This window comes from Oreochromis aureus, linkage group 3 (assembly GCF_013358895.1).
Source record: "Oreochromis aureus strain Israel breed Guangdong linkage group 3, ZZ_aureus, whole genome shotgun sequence".
Taxonomy (NCBI): domain Eukaryota; kingdom Metazoa; phylum Chordata; class Actinopteri; order Cichliformes; family Cichlidae; genus Oreochromis; species Oreochromis aureus.
Window position 1 is genome coordinate 81,577,838 of NC_052944.1, and position 20,554 is coordinate 81,598,391.

A 20,554-nucleotide genomic window follows, 5' to 3' on the forward strand; every position below is an offset into this window, starting at 1 on the left:
ATAGACCATTATTGCAAGGCTGGAATGGTCCATTTGGTAAAGTAAATCCGTTGAGCATCTTTCTTCACCTTTAGACAATATTTATGATGGCAAATAGAAACAAAAAGAAAAAAAGAAAAAAAAGGAAACAAATAAAACATTTAATGTAATTTTATTTATTTAATTAATTTTATTTGAAGTAATTAATTTAAAGTAATTATTTAATATTTTTACTTTTAACATCTCTTTGGTCTGTGTTGTTTAATCTTTCAGAACAAAAATTTCTCAAAGCTGAGTCTGGACAGGACGTCACTCTGACATGTCGAGCTCCAAAAAACAACATCAGGCGTGTGCTATGGACTAGAGCTGACCTGTTGCCAGAACATGTGCTTTTGTACGAGGATGGTCATTTTGATCCAGACAACCAGCATCCATCATTTAAGAACCGGGTTGATCTGCACGACAGACAGATGAAGGATGGAGACGTGTCTTTGATTCTGAAGGATGTGACGATTAATGACGCTGAAACATACAAGTGTCTTGTCTTCATGGAAAAAACACGCTCATGGGAGCTCATCAGCTTAATTTATTTGAGAGTTCCTCCAGGTGAGTGAGTAGAGTTGAGTGCGTGTGTGATCAGAGGTGAAGCTGCTTCCTGCTTGTTGATGTGTGTTTGTTGTATGGATGAGCTGGTGGGTGTCAGAGGTAGACAGATGTTTCTCCAGCTGTTGCCTTTGTGGCTGGTAGTCTAGAGTTGTAGAGCAGCATTGTTTGGGTAAGGTTAGAGCAGAAACAAAGACATTTATGAATCAGTCTCTTCTTCTCTTGCTCTCTAACTCGTCTGTAAACATGTGTGGGGAAACTCAATGTTAAAGCCTACAGCTGGAGGGGGAGGGGAGGGGTGAAGCTGGTGGTTGTGAGTCTGTGAAAGTGAATCCTGCCGGTGCCATAGCTGCTGAAAACGTACTTAGTGCAGACACAAAACGTCCATCAGCTTCAAAGTGTGTCAGAAAAATGTCCACATGATGACTGATGGATGAGAGAGGTCCCATTTTTGTTGTTGTGCACAAATCATTGAACAACACAAACACTTAGAGCTCCTTTCAGTGCTGCCTGTTTTGTTACTGCACACATTTCTGATGGTCCTACAGTCCAACGTAGCAAACATCTCCCTGAAGCCTCTTCCTTAGAGACCAAAGGTTGGATCAGAGGGAGCAGCTAAAGGACTCTGTTACTCTGTGATGAAACAGACTTTAAGCTAGTTTAACTTCAATCATATAGATGCTTAATATTGTTTGTCATAACCATATTTCCATTGTCCTTCTTTAAATGTTTTATATAACTTGAAAGCAGGAGCTCCTTTTTCAGAAGGCAATCTGCCAGGGCTGCAAGATTAATCGTTAGAAAATCGCAATCTCGATTCATACTTATGTGCGATCTCATTTCCAAATGAGAACATTTAAAAAAAAAACAAAAAAACAGACGACGACGATTGTACCGCATTTTGATCCGGACAAGCGCTCACTCTTCCTGCTCAACAAATGACAAGGGCGGAGCCTTATACCACGTGATACAGAAGCTGTGCCGTGATGCTCAAATTGGCAGGAAAAAAAAACAACACGATGACGAGAAAGTGACAGGAGAAAATCTGTCCCGGTCAACCACCCAAACATCAATAACGGGAACCTTATAGAGCGCTTCCCCATACACGTCAAACTCCCGCAGGCACAAAGAAATTACGGAGGCTATTACTTATCACCTGACCAAAGATATGGCTCCCATCAACACTGTGCAAAACGAGGGATTTAGGAAAATGATCAGCACCCTAGACCAGGGGTCGGCAACCCGCGGCTCCGGAGCCGCATGCGAGTCTTTAGTCCTTCTACGGCTCCACATGGTTTGGGGAAATAAATAATTTTCTGTAAGTAATTAGCTAAAGTCTATTTTATTTATGTTAGTTCTTTTTTAACTCATAGTTCTAAATTGGAAGATTATTGTGATATTGAAATATAAATATAAAATTATATTCTATTAGTTTTTGATCAATCAAAATAAGTGTCACACTTGCGGAAGCCGATATACCCACCTAAACGCCGTGCAAGACTTTCAACCCCAGGTAGGCCAATTATGGATCTTCAGATCCACATTATGTCAACAGCTGTTCTCCAAAAACAAACACGTTCACGCCTCACAGACGACAGCTTACAGTCGCGCGTAAAGATGAAAGTGACTTCGTACAGATCCGCAGAGGATCAGGAGCGTAAGTCCCATTGTAAACATATCATGGCAGGCCCGACTATGTTTCCATGAACACGCTTTTCAGCATCTTTTTATTGACCACTTTTCACGCACGGTTGCTTTACGCATACAGCCAGTGTTAAAGCTCACAGCCCGACACACACCAACACAACAGCATAGGTGGCGAGGCGTGTATTGCGGGTACCGCTAAGGTGTGTCCGCCTCCCCTGCAGCGGCGCTGCAGTCCACGCCCCGCCACACACATTAACCAGGTAAAATACATACTTAGGCGGAATTTTGCAAAGTTCAAAATGTGTTAATTACATAAATAAAATGTAATTTTCTCTGTAGCACTTCATGCATTTAAACAACACATCTTAGTTGTTTACACAAAGCATAAAGGTAAAAAAACCAAACAATATATACAGTGTTATGTTCATTTTAGATGTCAAAAAGTATTTGCGGCTCCCAGAGTTTTCTTTTGCATGGAAATTGCGTCCAAATGGCTCTTTGGGTGTTAAAGGTTGCTGACCCCTGCCCTAGACAAATGCTACACAGTGCCGTCCTGGAACTATTTTTCTATTGTTGCACTTCCTGCTCTATACACGCAGTGTCGAGCAACGGTGGAGACGGAATTTCAAGCAGTACAACATTTTGTGGCAACAACAAAATGTGAGGCATTTATTGTTTTTATGTTTATTTATTGTTTTTATGTTCAGTTTCAACTGTTACGAAGTTGATGTGCAGTTAATAAGTGCAATAAATATTTATATTGGAAAAGAAAATCGTGGGAGAATCGTGATCTCAATTCTAAGCAAAAAAATCGTGATTCTCATTTTATGCAAAATCGTGCAGCCCTACAGTCTGCTAGTTGCTCTCTTGTGTTGCACCAAAGAACTTGCTTCATATTTTTTCTGTTTGGATAAGGTCTTTGATGCTGCTTATCTCAAGACAGTCTTTTCTTACTGACTGATTTTTTAGACTCATCAACCAGTGAGTGATTAGTGGTGTCACAGGTTATAGGTTAAGGATGTTCTACATTACCAGTGGTAAGTTCAGAATGCAGAGTAAATGGATAAATTGCTTAGTGAATACCATCTGAAATGGCCAGTGTTTCAGTGGCTAATGGCCTGAGTGCAACCCTCTTGACCCTCTTTGACTACAATGCAAACGGTGAGAATCTTTTTCTGTCACCCACTAAGATGATGAGATGTCCTCCCTGTGTGCCTCCATCTGACAGATTGGTGGCATCACTGAACACAATCAAAGCATTGCATTACCTACATACTGACAATTCAAAGCAACCTTTTTTTTATTTCAGTTTTCACATTATGCAGTTTGCTTCATGCAAAGTCTGCACAGTTTCAGCTTTTATAGTTGATGCCAAGCTGCTGGCACCAAACATTACATCTATAGGCTGCATATGCTGATTGTAGCAATCCTGATGTACTTGCACTATCTTGTCAATATTAAAGAAGTTTCCATGTTCCACACATCCTACCCGGGAACTATCTTGTAGTTGCATACATGACTGTATGACTAGTCAAAGTCTATTATATGTTTTGTTTCTCAAAGTAGAAAAAAGACGGCACCTATGATGCTTATTCTTGATTAGAACCCCAGTGTAACCATGGCAAACTCTCAAGCTTGTTAAGTAATGCACATCCACTTTGCACTTCCTTTCGTTCCTTCCCCCTTCACAGTAAGAGTCCAAGTGGACCAAACCTTGCAAGTCAACAGCCACATCTATCAATGTAGTTATAGATTTCTCACAACCTCAAACTTCATCTGATCACCGCAATTCTGACGGTAGTAAAATAAAGTTCTGGTAGTAGGCCCGATTGATTGAGATAGAAGGAAAACAGCTGGGGTGCCCCGCCATGGGCCTGACGGCAGCATCCTATTTCAGAAGCACTATAGCATCTCTGGCAGCCGGCTGTGGGGCCGATGGTGTTGTGTCTCAGGTGTCCTGCCAGAGGTCCTGCGGCATCGCAGCTCAGACGGGCACCAGCATAGCATCTGCAAGTGGAGAAACCAAAAGTGGTGTGGCAGCTGGAGACAGTGGAACAGACAATGGCAACACACAGGCTTAACAATCTGCAGGGGTCCAAATGTGTTGGAAGGCCCCAGTTCAGCCTTTGGAGAAGCCCTGGGGAGAATCTTCTTCTCCTTATAGCCTGAATCTGAGCTAATTAATTCAAGGAGCCCTGATTCATTGTCCGATGTTACAAAGCAAACAGACAGCGTGGGTAATGGAAAAACAGCCACATCTGGCTGTTGACAAATCCGGTAATCCAGATGTGGTGAGGAGCGCCAGCAGAACAAATGTTGCTACAGTAAATATGAGTGGGCCGGCGGGCCGGACTGTGAATGTACCGGCAGGCTGATGTAGGGGCACAGCCTGGGTTGGAGAGTGAAGCTGGAGGGTGGATAACAGGAAATCTATAAGAATGAAGAGAGTCCACTAGCCAGGGAAAATTAAAGAGGGTTTTACAGTGGTGTAAATAATACACAGAATAATAAATACCTATGTGTTCCCTTGACTCCCATGAGCTGTCTTCCACTTACAAGTCTGTGCTCCATGCTCTTCCGATCCTGTGTGTCCCCGCACCCCATGCTCGCTGCTCTTATCTTCCACGCTACTTTCTGGAGAAAATACCAAAGAAGCAACCATCAGGATACTCATCCACTGCGAGCATGCACTCACTTAACTTGGCTCACGAAGAACACTGACGTGGAGTCAGAGCCACCGTGTGTGCAGGAAATGGGCTACAGGTGCCGCATTCCCCAGGTCAAGCTACTCTTGAACCAGAAACAGCGGCAGAAGCGCCTGACCTGGGCTACAGAGAAGCAGCACTGGACTGTTGCTCAGTGGTCCAAAGTACTTTTTTTGGATGAAAGAAACTTTTGCATGTCATTCGGAAATCAAGGTGCCAGAGTCTGGAGGAAGACTGGGGAGAGGGAAATGCCAAAATGCCTGAAGTCCAGTGTCAAGTACCCACAGTCAGTGATGGTCTGGGGTGCCATGTCAGCTGCCGGTGTTGGTCCGCTGTGTTTATCAAGGGCAGGGTCAATGCAGCTAGCTATCAGGAGATTTTGGAGCACTTCATGCTTCCATCTGCTGAAAAGCTTTATGGAGATGAAGATTTCATTTTTCAGCACGACTTGGCACCTGCTCACAGTGCCAAAACCACTGATAAATGGTTTACTGACCATGGTATTACTGTGCTCAATTGGCCTGCCAACTCTCCTGACCTGAACCCCATAGAGAATCTGTGGGATATTGTGAAGAGAAAGTTGAGAGACGCAAGACCCAACACTCTGGATGAGCTTAAGGCCGCTATCGAAGCATCCTGGGCCTCCATAACACCTCAGCAGTGCCACAGGCTGATTGCCTCAATGCCACGTCGCATTGAAGCAGTCATTTCTGCAAAAGGATTCCCGACCAAGTATTGAGTGCATAACCGAACATAATTATATGAAGGTTGACTTTTTTTGTATTAAAAACAGGTATTTTGGGTTTTCATGAGTTATGTATGCCAAAATCATCAATATTAAAACAATGAAAGGCTTGAACTACTTCAGTTGTGTGTAATGAATCTAAAATATATGAAAGTCTGATGTTTATCAGTACATTACAGGAAATAAGGAACTTTATCACAATATGCTAATTTTTGGGAAGGATCTGTATATACAGTGTCAAAAACTATTTGCAGCTCCCAGTGTTTAGTTTAGTTTAGTCGCATGGGACACAAGCTGCTGCCCAGTCTTTAACCGATTTGCAAAGGCCAAGCCAAACAAACCTGGCGCTGACCAGCTTGTCCAAGGCCCTGGACTCCCAGATGAGAGAGGGCAAGTACCAAGCCGAAAACACAACGATGCCATAAAAGAGGGATCACCAGGCAAGAACGTCCGGGTTAGCACGTTGCTCCGTGACCATGGCAACATAGTTTATGCCACATCCAATCCAGTCCAACTTTATTTATATAGCACTTTATTATTTTTAAAAGTTCTTTCCAATAATTAAACAGAGATAGCAGTTAAAAAAACAAACATTAAGCATACAATAAAATCAATAAATAAAATAAATACATAAATGAAAAAGAAGATAAAAATAAATCTGTGTATATATTAAATATTAAAACTTGAGTAAAATAAACAACAAGATATACAATGAATAGGATTAACAAAGTAAAAAGATTAAGTTTGACCAACAGCTGACTACAAACTGACTACAAACTGATTCAGATAATACTCCTAAAAAGCATTTGAAAAAAAAAGTGTGTTTTTAAAAGTGATTTAAACATTTCAAGTGTTGGGGCCAACCTAATATGGAGGGGCAGTTTGTTCCATAGTTTGGGGGCCACAACAGCGAAAGCTCGGTCCCCCCGGTGTTTCAGCTTCGACATGGGGACAGCAAGGAGCGACTGGTCAGATGATGCGAGAGACCTTTGGTGTGTGTATTGGTGTAGAACAGGGGTGGGCAATTCCAGGCCTCGAGGGCCGCTGTCCCTGCGGGTTTTAGATGTGTCCTTGAACCAACACAGCTGATTTAAATTGCTAAATTACCTTCTCAACATGTCCTGAAGTTCTCTGAAGGCTTGGTAACGAACTATTCATTTGATTCAGGTGTGTTGACCCAAGGTGAGATCTAAAACCTGCAGGACACCGGCCCTCGGGGCCTGGAATTGCCCACCCCTGGTGTAGAAGGTCTGAACGGTAAGAAGGAGCCTGGCCATTTAAAGCTTTAAAAGCAAGCAGTAAAATTTGAAAATGAATTCTGAAATGGACAGGCAACCAGTGTAAGAAGGCAAGAACAGAGGTAATGTGCTCACATTTGCGTGTCCCTGTCAACGGGCGAGCAGCAGCATTCTGGACCATTTGCAAGCGTGATAGTGAAGTCTGATCAATACCAATATAAAGTACATTACAATAATCAAGGCAAGTGGTCACAAATGGATGCAAAACTCTCTGGAAGTCATAAAATGAAATAAAAGGTTTTAATTTAGAGAGCTGTGTCAACTAAAAAAAGCTTTTTCTAACCACTGTATTTACTTGTTTGTCCATTTTAAGAGCTGTGTCAAATTTTACTCCAAAGTTGGTGACAACTGGTCACCAACCTTGCAAGTCACATGCTGAATGCCTGTCATAAACTCCAAAAAGGCTGCCAACTGGCGCTGCTGGCGTTCGCCAAGTGGGTCAGAGACCTTGGACATGGCAAAGGTCAAAGGTTTGTGGTCAACGTACACAGTAAAGTTGCGACCCTTGAGGAAAAGAAAAAAATGTTGTGTCGCGAGGTGCAGGGTCAGTAACTCCCTGTAAATCATTCTGATCATAATTTTGTTTTGACCCTTAACCTCTCTGCTCTGTGTTGTTTCCTCTTTCAGATGAAAAAACAATCACAGCTGAGTATGGACAGGACGTCACTCTGACATGTCGAGCTCCAAACAACAACATCAGACGTGTGCTATGGACTAGAGCTGACCTGTTGCCAGAATATGTGCTTTTGTACCAGGATGGTCGTTTTGATCCAGACAAACAGCATCCATCTTTTAATAACCGGGTGGATCTGCAAAACAGAAAAATGAAGAATGGAGACGTGTCTTTGATTCTGAAGAATGTGATGATTAATGACACCGGAATACACAAGTGTCATGTCTTCATGGCAGAAACAGACTCATGGGAGATCACCAGCATCATCTACCTAAATGTTGTTGATCCTCCAGGTGAGTGAGTAGAGTTGAGTGTGTGTGTGATCAGAGGTGAAGCTGCTTCCTGGTTGTTGATGTTTGTTTGTTGAATAGATGAGCTGGTGGATGTCAGAGGTAGACAGATGTTTCTCCAGCTGTTGTCTTTGTGGCTGGTAGTGTAGAGTTGTAGAGCAGCATTGTTTGGGTAAGGTTAGAGCAGAAACAAAGACATTTATGAATCAGTCTCTTCTTCTCTTGCTCTCTAACTCAATGTTAAAGCCTACAGCTGGAGGGGGAGGGGACGTGTGTATGGGCTCAAATTGTGATCATCACTTTGTGTTGCGAAAACAACACACTCTTCACTACTTGGGATACTTACAAAGTTTTCATCATTATGAATTTTCGATACATGTTTTTATTGAACATTTGACGATAAAACAATATAAACTCTTGCAGAGGATATGAACTCAGAGATATATATGTTTAAAACGACAAGGAACAGGCACATCTACTACACTTCATTTGTAACTTTGTTATTGACAGACTTTCTCTGATTTATCAGGTCAGATATAACCAAGAGAAACCAGAGTTTTCGTTGAGTGTTTGAAGGAGACACTAGTCTGTGCAGACACTTAATATCTGTAATCCAGCTGTGGCAGAGACAAAGAAGTGTAATGTGTGTGTCAGTGTGATGTGTTGTAGTGTCAGGAGTCAGTATACAGCTACAAACCTTTTTGTTCAGTGTATACAAACAGCTGTAGCTCCATAAAGGCAGCATGCAGAGACTCACAGTGTCTTATAATTAGGGATGGATATCGTTTAGGTTTTAACCGGTACTTTTGAATTTATTTATTATTTATTTATTATTGTGCGATCTACTGTACAATATAAAGCGCCTTGAGGCGACTTTTGTTGTGATTTGGCGCTATATAAATAAAATTGAATTGAATTGAATTGAAACAGTGCCGGTGCTTAAACAGTGCTCGAACTGGTGCTCAAAGAATGGAGAACACAAACTTTGTCCAAAAAGTTACATGTTTAGCTGTTTTTTTGTAAAAAGATAACAATGTTAGCCTTTTCTGCAGCTGTAGGGCATATATGCTATCACTCTTGGCTGGAAGCAGTGCTTAAACAATGGAAAAAAACACAAACTTTGTCCAAAAACCTCTCATGTTTAACTGTTTTCCACTTTTTTCTTTGGTTATTTTAGCCTTTTTGGCCAGGGTGAAGGGAGTATCTGCCGTCAAACAAGAAGACAGCTGCATGTAACTACGATGGTGTTTGCTAGTTCACTACATGCATTAATGTAATAACGTGGTTAGCCTACTCAACGTAAATTACACACGAACAACATTAAGCTACTCACCCAGAGAAGAACGGCTGCTGCTGCCATCATCATCCGTCATCATTTCTGCTACACTGGCAGGGCTAGGGGCCAGGACTCTCCTCTTCGGGTTCTTGGGGGATGTTGCTAACTCCGGGTCGGATAACAGGCACCACACCCGCAGTAGATGTGCTCAGTGTGAGGTCTCGCAGCAAGCTATCAAATATGGTGCATTTGTCAGCTTTTAAAAAATACTCTATGCATCACCAAGTTCGTCATCAGATTTGAGGTGTTACCTCCTTTTCACAGTATCAGCTTAAAGCACTTGTTGCAGGCTGCTGAGTTTGCATCTTTTGCTGTGAAGTACAGCCAGACTTGGACCACTTCACCTTGGGCATTTTTAATCTGAAGCTCTGCTCGAAAAGAACGTACATACCCAGTCCCACCTACTATTGTTTCAAAGGTAGAGTGATTGGCTAGAATCCAAAGTGTATGACCGCTCAGGAAAAAAAAGCACTGAAACGTGTGCTGCTTTTCGGTCTGGTTACTATCATTTATGTCAGAACTGGATACCAGTACCCATCCCTACTTATACTGAGAGGGCTGCTTTCTCTCATACACCATGTTCATTTTTATCAGCATTTTTTGATTCTGTGGAAGCTAACATCTTGTAGTTTCTGACACTTTGCATGTTTAGTATGAGGCTAAGGCTACATCACACTAGCCTAGATAGATTTGAAAATGGTGTTTTTGTCTGAAGACGCTCCACATCCACATTAGCAATTTTAGTCATCATCGCATAATCTTTTTTGGGGTTGTCAAGATTGAGAGCAATCAAAACAAATGCTGTATAATGCAATCTACTTTGTTCAATTGGTCACATGACTGCATCACATGACTAAAATGTGTCATCATTTTAGAAAGTCTGTGTTTTCAAGTGTACACACAACGGCGGAACAGCTCAGTTTTGAAATGTACGTGTTTCCGAGAGCATTTTCAAAATGTTGCGTTTTTCCTTGAGGAAAACACTGTCTCTTTGTGGACGAAAACGCATTAGTGTGGACGTAGCCTAAAATTCCCCCTCAGTGGGTCACTGGTGACCTGGTGGATGTTCAGAGGTTCATTAAATCCAACATGACTTAAAACTCAAATGTCAAAGGAAATAAACAAAATATTTAAAGTCAATCATTCTGATCATAATTGTACTTTGACCTTTAACCTCTCTGCTCTGTGTTGCTTTCTTTTTCAGACGAGAAAACTATCACAGTTGAATCTGGACAGGACGTCACTCTGCCATGTCAAGCTCCAAAAAACAACATTAGAGGTGTTTATTGGACTAGAGCTGACCTGGGAGATGAATATGTGCTTTTGTACAAGGATGGTCGTTCTGATCCGGACAAACAGCATCCATCTTTTAAGAACCGGGTGGATCTGCAGGACATAAAGATGAAGCATGGGAACATGTCTTTGATTCTGAAGGATGTGACGATTAATGACGCTGAAACATACATGTGTCATGGCTTCATGGCAGAAACACTATCATGGGTGCTCATCAGCACTATCTACTTAAGTGTTGTTCATCCTCCAGGTGAGTGAGTAGAGTTGAGTGTGTGTGTGATCAGAGGTGAAGCTGCTTCCTGGTTGTTGATCTTTGTTTGTTGTATGGATGAGCTGGTGGATGTCAGAGGTAGACAGATGTTTCTCCAGCTGTTGTCTTTGTGGCTGGTAGTCTAGAGTTGCAGAGCAGCATTGGGTGGGTGAAGTTGGTGGTTGTGAGTCTGTGAAAGTGAATCCTGCCGGTGCCATAGCTGGTGAAAAGCTACTTAATGCAGACACAAAATGTCCATCAGCTTCACAGTGTGTCAGAAAAATGTCCACATGATGGATGAGAGAGGTCCCACTTTTGTTCTCTGATTGGATTTTTAAATTATTCTTTAACTTCACCAAATTTCCGTTTTCCTTCTTCAAGTGCTTTAAGTAACTTCGAAAGCAGGACCCCCCTTTTTGAGTGATTATCGGTGGCACAGGTTGTAGGTGTTTTAGTCACCAGTGCTGAGTCCATAGTGTAGAGAATAGATCTCTCACCAATCCTTTGATATTGGCAGAAGAAGCGCGATGAGACAATAGACTATGTTCAACTTTTTACTGCAGGCAAACTAAACAAAAGCACATTTGGAAAACAAGCATTTTAACGCTGATTACGTCACAGGGACGTGACAAAGGCTGTCCTAATTCGAAGAGTCCTCCAAATGCGGCAGACAAATGTGCCCTTCATTTCCCTGAATTTAAATGGCTGGTTCAAATGTAGACTTTGTATCCCAACATATCCCACAATTCTTTGAGCTGCGGTGGGTGTGGATATTTTTTGCAAAAAAAATGGCGGATGGCTGAAGTGTGGCAGCCTTAGAGTAAACTTTTAAAAGTAAGTACTGAATATTATGTCACTTATTTATGTCCAAATGTTTAAAAATGAAGAACAAACCTACGAGCAAACATTTAGTACGCTGCCACAGTAATGTGAAATTCACAGAGAAACTCCCGGATTCTTCCACTGACATGATGGATGCACCACACCTGCACCAGGGCAAATCTCCGCCTGCCCCACTCCTGCTAAACAGGTGGAAATAGAGCAACAGGACCGCCATTCTTTGATTTAATTTATTTTTTGCTGTGTGTTACTTGCATCTATTTGAAAGAATGAGTGTAAACACAAAAAAATATTTTAACTTTTACATTTGTGAAATCTGTAGAAATGATTGAATGTTAAACAAATTGCTTCCAGTCAGAGAGTGTTGCAGATTGAATTTTTTGCCTGAGGCATAAAATATTAAATATAAATATAAATATATATAAATATTAAAGCTAATAAAATTAGTTTTAAAAAGATTACATTGATTACATTTTTATATGATGGGTTATGCAGAAAAAGTAGAATTGAGCTGAAAGACCTATGTAGTGGCGAATTTCTGTCCCAAGCTTAAAAAAATAATTCTTTCACTTCTTAATGCGAGCTGTTCAGATTTATTTCTGACTCGTACATACAAACAAAAGATGTCACGGTCAAAAAACTATTTGCTGCTACAGCACACATTTCCATTGCCGTCCTGGCTCACTCTAACCTGCTACCACACATGCGCTGTAATGTTTTCTTACCCGACACAAATTAAACGTGCAGCATTTATTCTCTAACAACATATTATACAAAATCAAACATGTAATATAATAACTGAAACAGTATCAAAAATATTTTGCAATAGATTGGCTCTAACAACCGATTTCTTTTTTAGGTATTGAGTTTGTACATCGTGTTTTTATAAAGTAACTAAGTAACTAATTAATTTTGAAAATAAGTAATCAGTAAAGTAGCGGAATTACTTTTGGGGGGAAGTAAACAGTAATTAGTTACTGATTACTTTTTTCAAGTAACTTGACCAACAGTGGTCCTGAATCAGTCTTAAAAGGTAATGTTAAAATATTTTAATCCTTATCAACATATGTTGTTGTTCTGTGGAAGCTAACATCTTGTAGTTTCTGACACTTTGCATGTTTAGCATGAGGCTAAAATTCCCCCTCAGTGGGTCACTGGTGACCTGCTGGATGTTCAGAGGTTCATTAAATCCAACATGACTTAAAAATCTCAAAGGAAATAAAATATTTAAAGTCAATCATTCTGATTATAATTGTACTTTGACCTTTAACCTCTCTGCTCTGTGTTGTTCCTCTTGCAGATAAGAAAACAATCATAACAGAGTCTGGACAGGACGTCACTCTGACATGTCGAGCTCCAAACAACAACATCAGAGGTGTTTATTGGACTAGAGCTGACCTGGTGCCAGAATATGTGCTTTTATACCAGGATGGTCGTTTTGATCCAGATGACCAGCATCCATCTTTTAAGAACCGTGTGGATCTGCAAGACAGACAGATGAAGGATGGAGACGTGTCTTTGATTCTGAAGAATGTGACGATTAATGACACTGGAACATACGAGTGTCATGTTTTCATGGCAGAAACAGACTCATGGGAGCTCATCAGCATCATCTACCTCGTTGTTGTTGTTCCTCCAGGTGAGTGAGTAGAGTTGAGTGTGTGTGTGATCAGAGGTGAAGCTGCTTCCTGGTTGTTGATGTTTGTTTGTTGTATGGATGAGCTGGTGGATGTCAGAGGTAGACAGATGTTTCTCCAGCTGTTGTCTTTGTGGCTGGTAGTGTAGAGTTGTAGAGCAGCATTGTTTGGGTAAGGTTAGAGCAGAAACAAAGACATTTATGAATCAGTCTCTTCTTCTCTTGCTCTCTAACTCGTCTGTAAACATGTGTGGGGAAACTCAATGTTAAAGGCTACAGCTGGAGGGGGAGGGGAGGGGTGAAGTTGGTGGTTGTGAGTCTGTGAAAGTGAATCCTGCCGGTGCCATAGCTGCTGAAAACGTACTTAGTGCAGACACAAAACGTCCATCAGCTTCAAAGTGTGTCAGAAAAATGTCCACATGATGACTGATGGATGAGAGAGGTCCCATTTTTGTTGTTGTGCACAAATCACTGAACAACACAAACACTTAACCTCCTAGGACCTGCCGTCCATATATGTGGACATCACATTTTGGGTTATTTAGACCAATATACTCAATTTGCTCTACAGGGGCCTGATATCTACTTACGAGGACATTATATTGCTACTTTTCTGTTGAAATTTTGAACGAATATCCTCATATGTGGCTCTCATTTTTCTTAGAAACAAAAATTAGTTAAAAAAAAAAAGAAATCTAATAATTCTTCTTTTTTACATTCATCCAGTCCCAATCAGCCCAAATGTAAAAGAGAAATCAAAAATGCATGCTGTGGAAGAGTTTGGGTCTTAGGAGCTTAGAGCTCCTTTCAGTGCTGCCTGTTTTGTTACTGCACACATTTCTGATGGTCCTACAGTCCAACGTAGCAAACATCTCCCTGAAGCCTCTTCCTTAGAGACCAAAGGTTGGATCAGAGTGAGCAGCTAAAGGACACTGTTACTCTGTTATGAAACAGACTTTGAGCCAGTTTAACTTCAGGCATACAGATGTTTTATACTGTAATAATATACTTTAAAAGTAATCAGTAACTAATTACTGATTACTTCCCCCAAAAAGTAACCCTGTTACTTTACTGATTACTTATTTTCAAAATTAATTAATTACTTAGTTACTTAGTTACTTTTTAAAAACATGGTTTACAACCTGAATAGGTGATAAAGCGATAGATCTTTCAGCCCAATTCTACTTTTTCTGCATAATCCATCATACAAAATGTAATCGAATGGAAAAGTCTCTTTTTAAAACTTGTTTTATTAACTTTAACATTTTAACTTTATGCATCAAGCAAACATTAAATTATATGCAACATTCTCTGACTGGAAGAAATTTGTTTAACATTTAAACTTATTTTCTGCACATTCCAGCACATAAAATAATAAGTATATAAATATATATATATATATATATATATATATATATATATATATATATATATATATATATATATATATATATATATATATATATATATATATATAAATATAGTATAAATAATAAATAATAATAATAATAAGATAAAATATATATTTTTTTATGTTTACATTCAGTCTTTCAAATAGATGCAAGTAAAACACAGCAGAAAATAAATAAAATCAAAGACTAGCGGTGCTGTTGCTCTATTTTCACCTGTAATGCAGGAGTGGAGTAGGCGGAGGTTTGCCCTGGTGCAGGTGTGCAAACTCAAAGTAAGGTCAGTACTTCCACGCTTTAAACGCTGCACGCTCATACTCTCTCCCGTACTTGATATGTTGATCTGCACACAGCTGTTGTCACGAATGTCGCACTCGCTTACGTCACTGTCATGAGACACTCTCGCCAAAAATTCATGGTTTTAGTAACGCAGTAACGCAGCGTGCTTACGGGAAAGTAAAAGTAATCTAATTACCGTTTTTGCAATAGTAATCTGTCAGGTTTTATATTGTTGATTGTCATTTATGCTTAGAAATATTTAACCATATATGCTTAAAAGGTGTATAATCGATTGTGTAGTGGTAGGATGTGTGATCCTTAGTAGTCTGCAAAGACTTTGTGTGCATTCCAGAGTGTTTTGGCATTCAAACGCACACCCTTGGAGCATGGGAGAGGTCGTACCTTTTCTTATTGTTTTATGGTGGGATAAACTAATCTATATCTGTTTTAGTCTAAGTGCCTTTTGTTTAGATGAACTGCTGGACTTCCAGACCAGCAGGTTAAGGGAAGTTGTTTATGGGGTCACACCTCTGATAAGTAGTTCCAATAATAATGCTCCAGGTCCAGACTGCTTTCCAGTAGGATTCCTCAAAGAATTCTGGACAATTCTGGCTCCATTTTTTCACAGAGCATTGCTGGAAATCAAAGAAAATGGCTACTACTACCAAATATGAGTTCTGCAAACACTAGTCTCCTGCTAAAACCCAGCAAAGACCCCGTATTTTTATCAAGCTATTGTCTAATATCCCTTATGAATGTAGACCAGACACCAGCGAGGGATTATAAGAAAGACAGACGCAACAACGTTGTCATCCCCTATGTAGCCGGTGTATCAGAGAAACTCAGGAGAGTTTCCTCCAAACACCCAGACAGAAACTGGTTCACCCTAAAGACAAAACTCCTAAACACAAACTGAACAATGTGGTGTATGCTGTACAGTGCAGCGAGGAATGCCCAGACCTCTACATCGGAGAGACCAAACAGCCACTTCACAAGCGCATGGCACAACATAGAAGAGCCACCTCCACGGGACAAGACTCAGCAGTTCATCTGCATCTAAAGGACAAAGGTCACTCTTTCGAGGATGCCAACGTTCACATTTTGGACAGAGAGGACAGATGGTTTGAAAGAGGAGTGAAAGAAGCCATTTACGTCCACTGTGAGCGACCATCTTTGAACAGAGGCGGTGGTTTACGACACCAACTGTCTGCCATCTATGATCCAGTTTTGAGATCCCTTCCCAGACGCCTTAACGCCCACTCACATCCTGGGCCATCTGACCTCAGGAAATCACATGATAGGGTGGGGCCAGGTTTCACAATGAGCTCACCCGTAACCCTGGCTGATTGGGACCCACACCCGCTTTCACACCTTGGCTCATGTGATTAGGTAGAGGATCATCAGGGGGTCCTTTGTCCCTCTTTGGGGGGAAACTCCCACTGGGTTTAAATCTGGGACTCTCCACCATTTGACCTTAGAACTGAAGAAGCTTCTCGGATGAGAGGTGAAACGTCTTCAAGCAACTCAAAGAAGTCCAGACGCTTTTCTTTCCAAGCTCCTTAAACTAGATCTGCCAAACTTTCAAAACTACTTCATAGCCAACAAGCTACACTTAATCTCAGGGTAGTTAAAACATAGCGTCTTAGATGAGTCTTCCCTGTAGAAAAGGCACTTTGCTATAATCTAGGGATTTCAGACCTACCATTTCTCATCTCAAACATCAAACAACATGAATGCTTTAAAAGCATCAACATCAGCTCTTCTCTGACAGCATGATGGGAGTTTCTTAAAATGACACTCTTCATTAATCCCATGCAAATGAACACCTATCAGGAACAACTCAGACATACTACAAAAGAATAGTATGATTGACTTCCCAGGTTGAAGTTTTAAAGGAATTAAATACTTGGAACACATATTCGAAGGAACAGACTTCCGTTTGACATACTACCGTATTTTCTGCATTATAAAGCGCTCTTAAAATCCTTTAATTTTCTCAAAAATTGACAGTGCACCTTCTATGGTTGTGCTTGCTGACCTCCAAGACCTCTAAGAAAACCGCTTAAAGGATTGTCTGAGCTTTATGGCTACTGTAGCCAGGAGCCTTGTGGACTCTGAGTAATCTGGGTCCAAACCTCGTCCACTTCAAGTCCCAAAGTCAAACAAACACTGCGGCATCACTGAAAGTTAAAAACGGTCTAAATTCTTTCATCTTTAATAAAATTATCAACATGTAACAATTAAGTTTAACATCCATGAAAATCGAATTTATTACATTTAACAGAGGTCGAATTTTCTGTAAGATTTCTAAAAAAACCCTCAAACGTACAGCTCTGCTATCAGTTTAGACAGAAATGAAGACAGAAAATTAAACAGCAGTGACTTTTTCAAGGTTGCTGAAGTTGTACTAGCTAGTATATAATAATGTTCTACGTGATCACTAGTGACACAGCTATGTTAGCATAATATAAACACAGTGAAGCTTAATGAACGCAAACGTTTTTCCACATGATAAAAGTTAACTTGAGAGACAAATGCAGTCATATGTCGAGATGCTGTAAACGGACCAAATTTAAACTGAGGTAATCCATCCACAATATGAGGTTAGTCATTAATATACTGCAACAATACAGGAAAAGAGCAGCCGCAAGAGAATTCAACATTAATTCATTAATGGTACAGAAGTAGAGGAAGCAAAAAGATTAGTTAAGTAAAGTTTGACTTATCTGACTGTTTTGTTTGCTTAATGCACCTTATAATCTTGTGCGCCTTATGGTCAGAAAAATACGGTAAGTTAGCAATTTGTCTGAATACAGGCAGTGTTTATTGTAATGCATATATCTATACTGTAGCTGTGTTGCTGCACTTTTGCTTTTTTGACACCAGCTGATCAGGGTTACTGATCTGTAAGCAGTTTCAGACTCATAATAAACAAACATGTTCAGAGACTCAAGGATTTGTCCTTCCAAAAGTCTCAGATGAGCTCTTACAGATCTGCAGCCAAACAGGTCAACAGACCTGTCAATAGACAGTCAATAGAACAGCTGGATGAACCCAACATGACCTCTGACCCTGAATAGGCTGTCAGACCTGTTAAATACTATTTTTTCTATTTTCATATATATTTTATTTTTGTTGATGAAAACAAAATTTCAATTTTGGTCAGATCATCTGTTTCCTGATTCTAAAAGACAAATCAAAAAATTCATCAGTATGGACATTTTCTCACTTTATATATGTTATCAATTCTTTTTTAACCCAATCTCCTAAACTAGAAGACCAAATGGATTCTGTTCTGTTCTTCACTGACAGCTGACACCTCACACCTGTTTCTCACCTGCAGGTCAGACAGGAGGACATACAGATGAACTGTGAGTCAGACGATCTGAGGACATAAATGAACTTTCCTGAACATCCAGACTCAGACGAGTCTGTCAGTGACTCCGAAGTACAGTTTATTCATTTTCAGGCTGTTCATGAGATTTACTGACACAAAGTCAAGCTGTTTTACAAACATAAATGAATTTATGGGCTCTAATCTCAGAATCAGAAGGGTGTTTTTAGAGCTCTTTTATGTTGGTGGGGTCTTATGAAATAGGAGCAGAATGTAAAGGTTAACCCTCTGAGGTCCAGGGTTTAATTATCCACTTTTGGCTACTTTAGATTTTCCGTCTATATTTCACATTTAAGAACTTCTTACCTTGCCTTGTTTGGTATTATTATTTTCAGCACAAACTCACATGTCTGAATTTCCTGTTATTTTTTATGTTGACATACTGTATTAGCACAATTGATTTAAATGCAGACAACATAAAATCCAAGTAGAAACAAGGCTTTTACTGTCAAAACCACAAACATGTTTAACAAACCTTGTTGATAACTTGAATTGCAAAAAGAAATTGTACACTTCTAAAAATTATGCACAAATTTTGCAAACAATAAAGTTGTGTGGTACCATTGACCTAAAAATACAGCCAAGGCCTCAGGCATTTTTTATATAACCATTTAAAACTATTCACAGAACAATCAGGTGTGCTGCATTAACTAAGAAGGCACAAATTAGTTGTGCCACTCCAAAAAGAGTTTCTGTCCACTATAAGACAGAGGAGATCACCAAAGGCCTAAACCCTGCAGTTCTGAAGGCAGGAGGTGGATCAGTCCAGTTTTCCATGTGGAGACAGCACATGCCTTTGGTGGCTATTTTGAGCAACTATGATATTCACTAGTATATCTGACACACAAAATAAGACAACAACTACACACTATAACTATAGCCTTTGTCACTTCGCAACCAAACAGATCATGCAAAAACAAGAACAGAGTGAGAAAAAAATGGTTTCAGACAAACACACACACACACTGTCCTCAACACAGTCCTCTCTGGTGACATCTGGTGGCCAAAAATATGAAGAGCAGCTTGAACCCACAAAATAAAACCAACTGCTTCATTATGATTGCCCACTCTACAGAGTGGAATTCTGTCTCATATTGGGCTGCTGTTGTGTTGCTTTGAACGTGTATTTTTTGGTGTTAAAAAATGTTGTTTATTTGTTTAATAAATAATTTTGACCAGCAAACCTTCCTGGTTTGAACATGCACCATGGTGTGGTCTTTCTTTGCTTGTGACTTCTTGATGTTGGTAAATACAATAATTGAAAAATAGCACGTTACATATAACATACATATAATAATGCACATTATGAAGTATGCTTCTGCCGTGAGGTCCTGCCTCCATGTACTTATGCAATTAATCGCTAGATGGGTATATTTATAAATAATATTATAATAGGCAAATTTTCCTGTACATATTTTTGAACTGGGGCAGAATTGATTGTGAAATGGAAAGGAAAATGCTTATGAACTTGCAAATTAAAAAACATGATGCATAAGGTAACCCTTTTTCATTTTTATTTAAGAAGAGAATTTGTTCCACTATGCGATGGCCGAACCTGTTCCTTTTCGTGGAGATAATTTCTCCTGCCTTAAGGAAAACCCCTTCACATGGCACAGAGGAGGCTGGAGTGCAGAGAAACTGGTAGAGATGCAGTTATGGCTCCACAAACTATCAGCTAAAGAGAATTAATAAATTAAATTGCTGCATATTTTGTAGACTAACATTTTAAGATTATTTAAAACATAAAATATATCTTTTTATAACATTAAATGTTACGAGTCAAATGGAAGTTTTTCTAAAGTTATTTAGTGATATTTATATTCTCTGTTGGGGAGTAACGGAATACATGTACCGCCGTTACGTATTTAAAATACAAAATATGAGTAACTGTATTCCGTTACAGTTACCGTTTAAAAAGGTGGTATTTAGAATAGAGTTACTTTGTTGAAATAAATGGATTACACGGCGGTACTTCCCTGTTTCATATTGTCGCGGGTCAGGATTGTTTGGGTTTGTTTGACAGCTATGTTCTGTTGTTCCAAGCGGCAGCGTTACGGTTGCCATGGTTACGCTCTCTCTCTCTCTGCGTGTTTCCTGGGTGAGAGAGCGCCTTTTTGTTGTTGTTGTGCTAAGCTAATAGGCAGAATGCTACAGGTATAGCTCGAAAGAATGTAGCC

At 39.9% G+C, this 20,554-nt stretch overlaps 1 protein-coding gene and 1 long non-coding RNA gene across 2 annotated transcripts in view; one reads left to right on the plus strand and one right to left on the minus strand.

Moving 5' to 3' along the window:
• LOC120438303 overlaps window positions 1-19,579 on the plus strand; it is a 37,379-nt gene extending 17,800 nt beyond the window's left edge. Inside the window, exons 4-8 of the mRNA XM_039608714.1 lie at window positions 253-585; window positions 7,605-7,943; window positions 10,481-10,819; window positions 12,960-13,298; window positions 18,327-19,579. Of these exons, the coding sequence (XP_039464648.1) occupies window positions 253-585; window positions 7,605-7,943; window positions 10,481-10,819; window positions 12,960-13,298; window positions 18,327-18,358 (1,382 nt within the window). The 3' untranslated portion in view covers window positions 18,359-19,579. The remainder of the gene's footprint in view (window positions 1-252; window positions 586-7,604; window positions 7,944-10,480; window positions 10,820-12,959; window positions 13,299-18,326) is intronic.
• LOC120438368 lies at window positions 8,040-13,565 on the minus strand. Its single transcript, XR_005611846.1, has 3 exons — window positions 13,530-13,565; window positions 12,924-12,930; window positions 8,040-8,167 (listed from the first exon to the last, which is right to left on the minus strand). It is a non-coding gene; the product is annotated as an uncharacterized LOC120438368 (long non-coding RNA).
• Window positions 19,580-20,554: the final 975 nt, after the last annotated feature.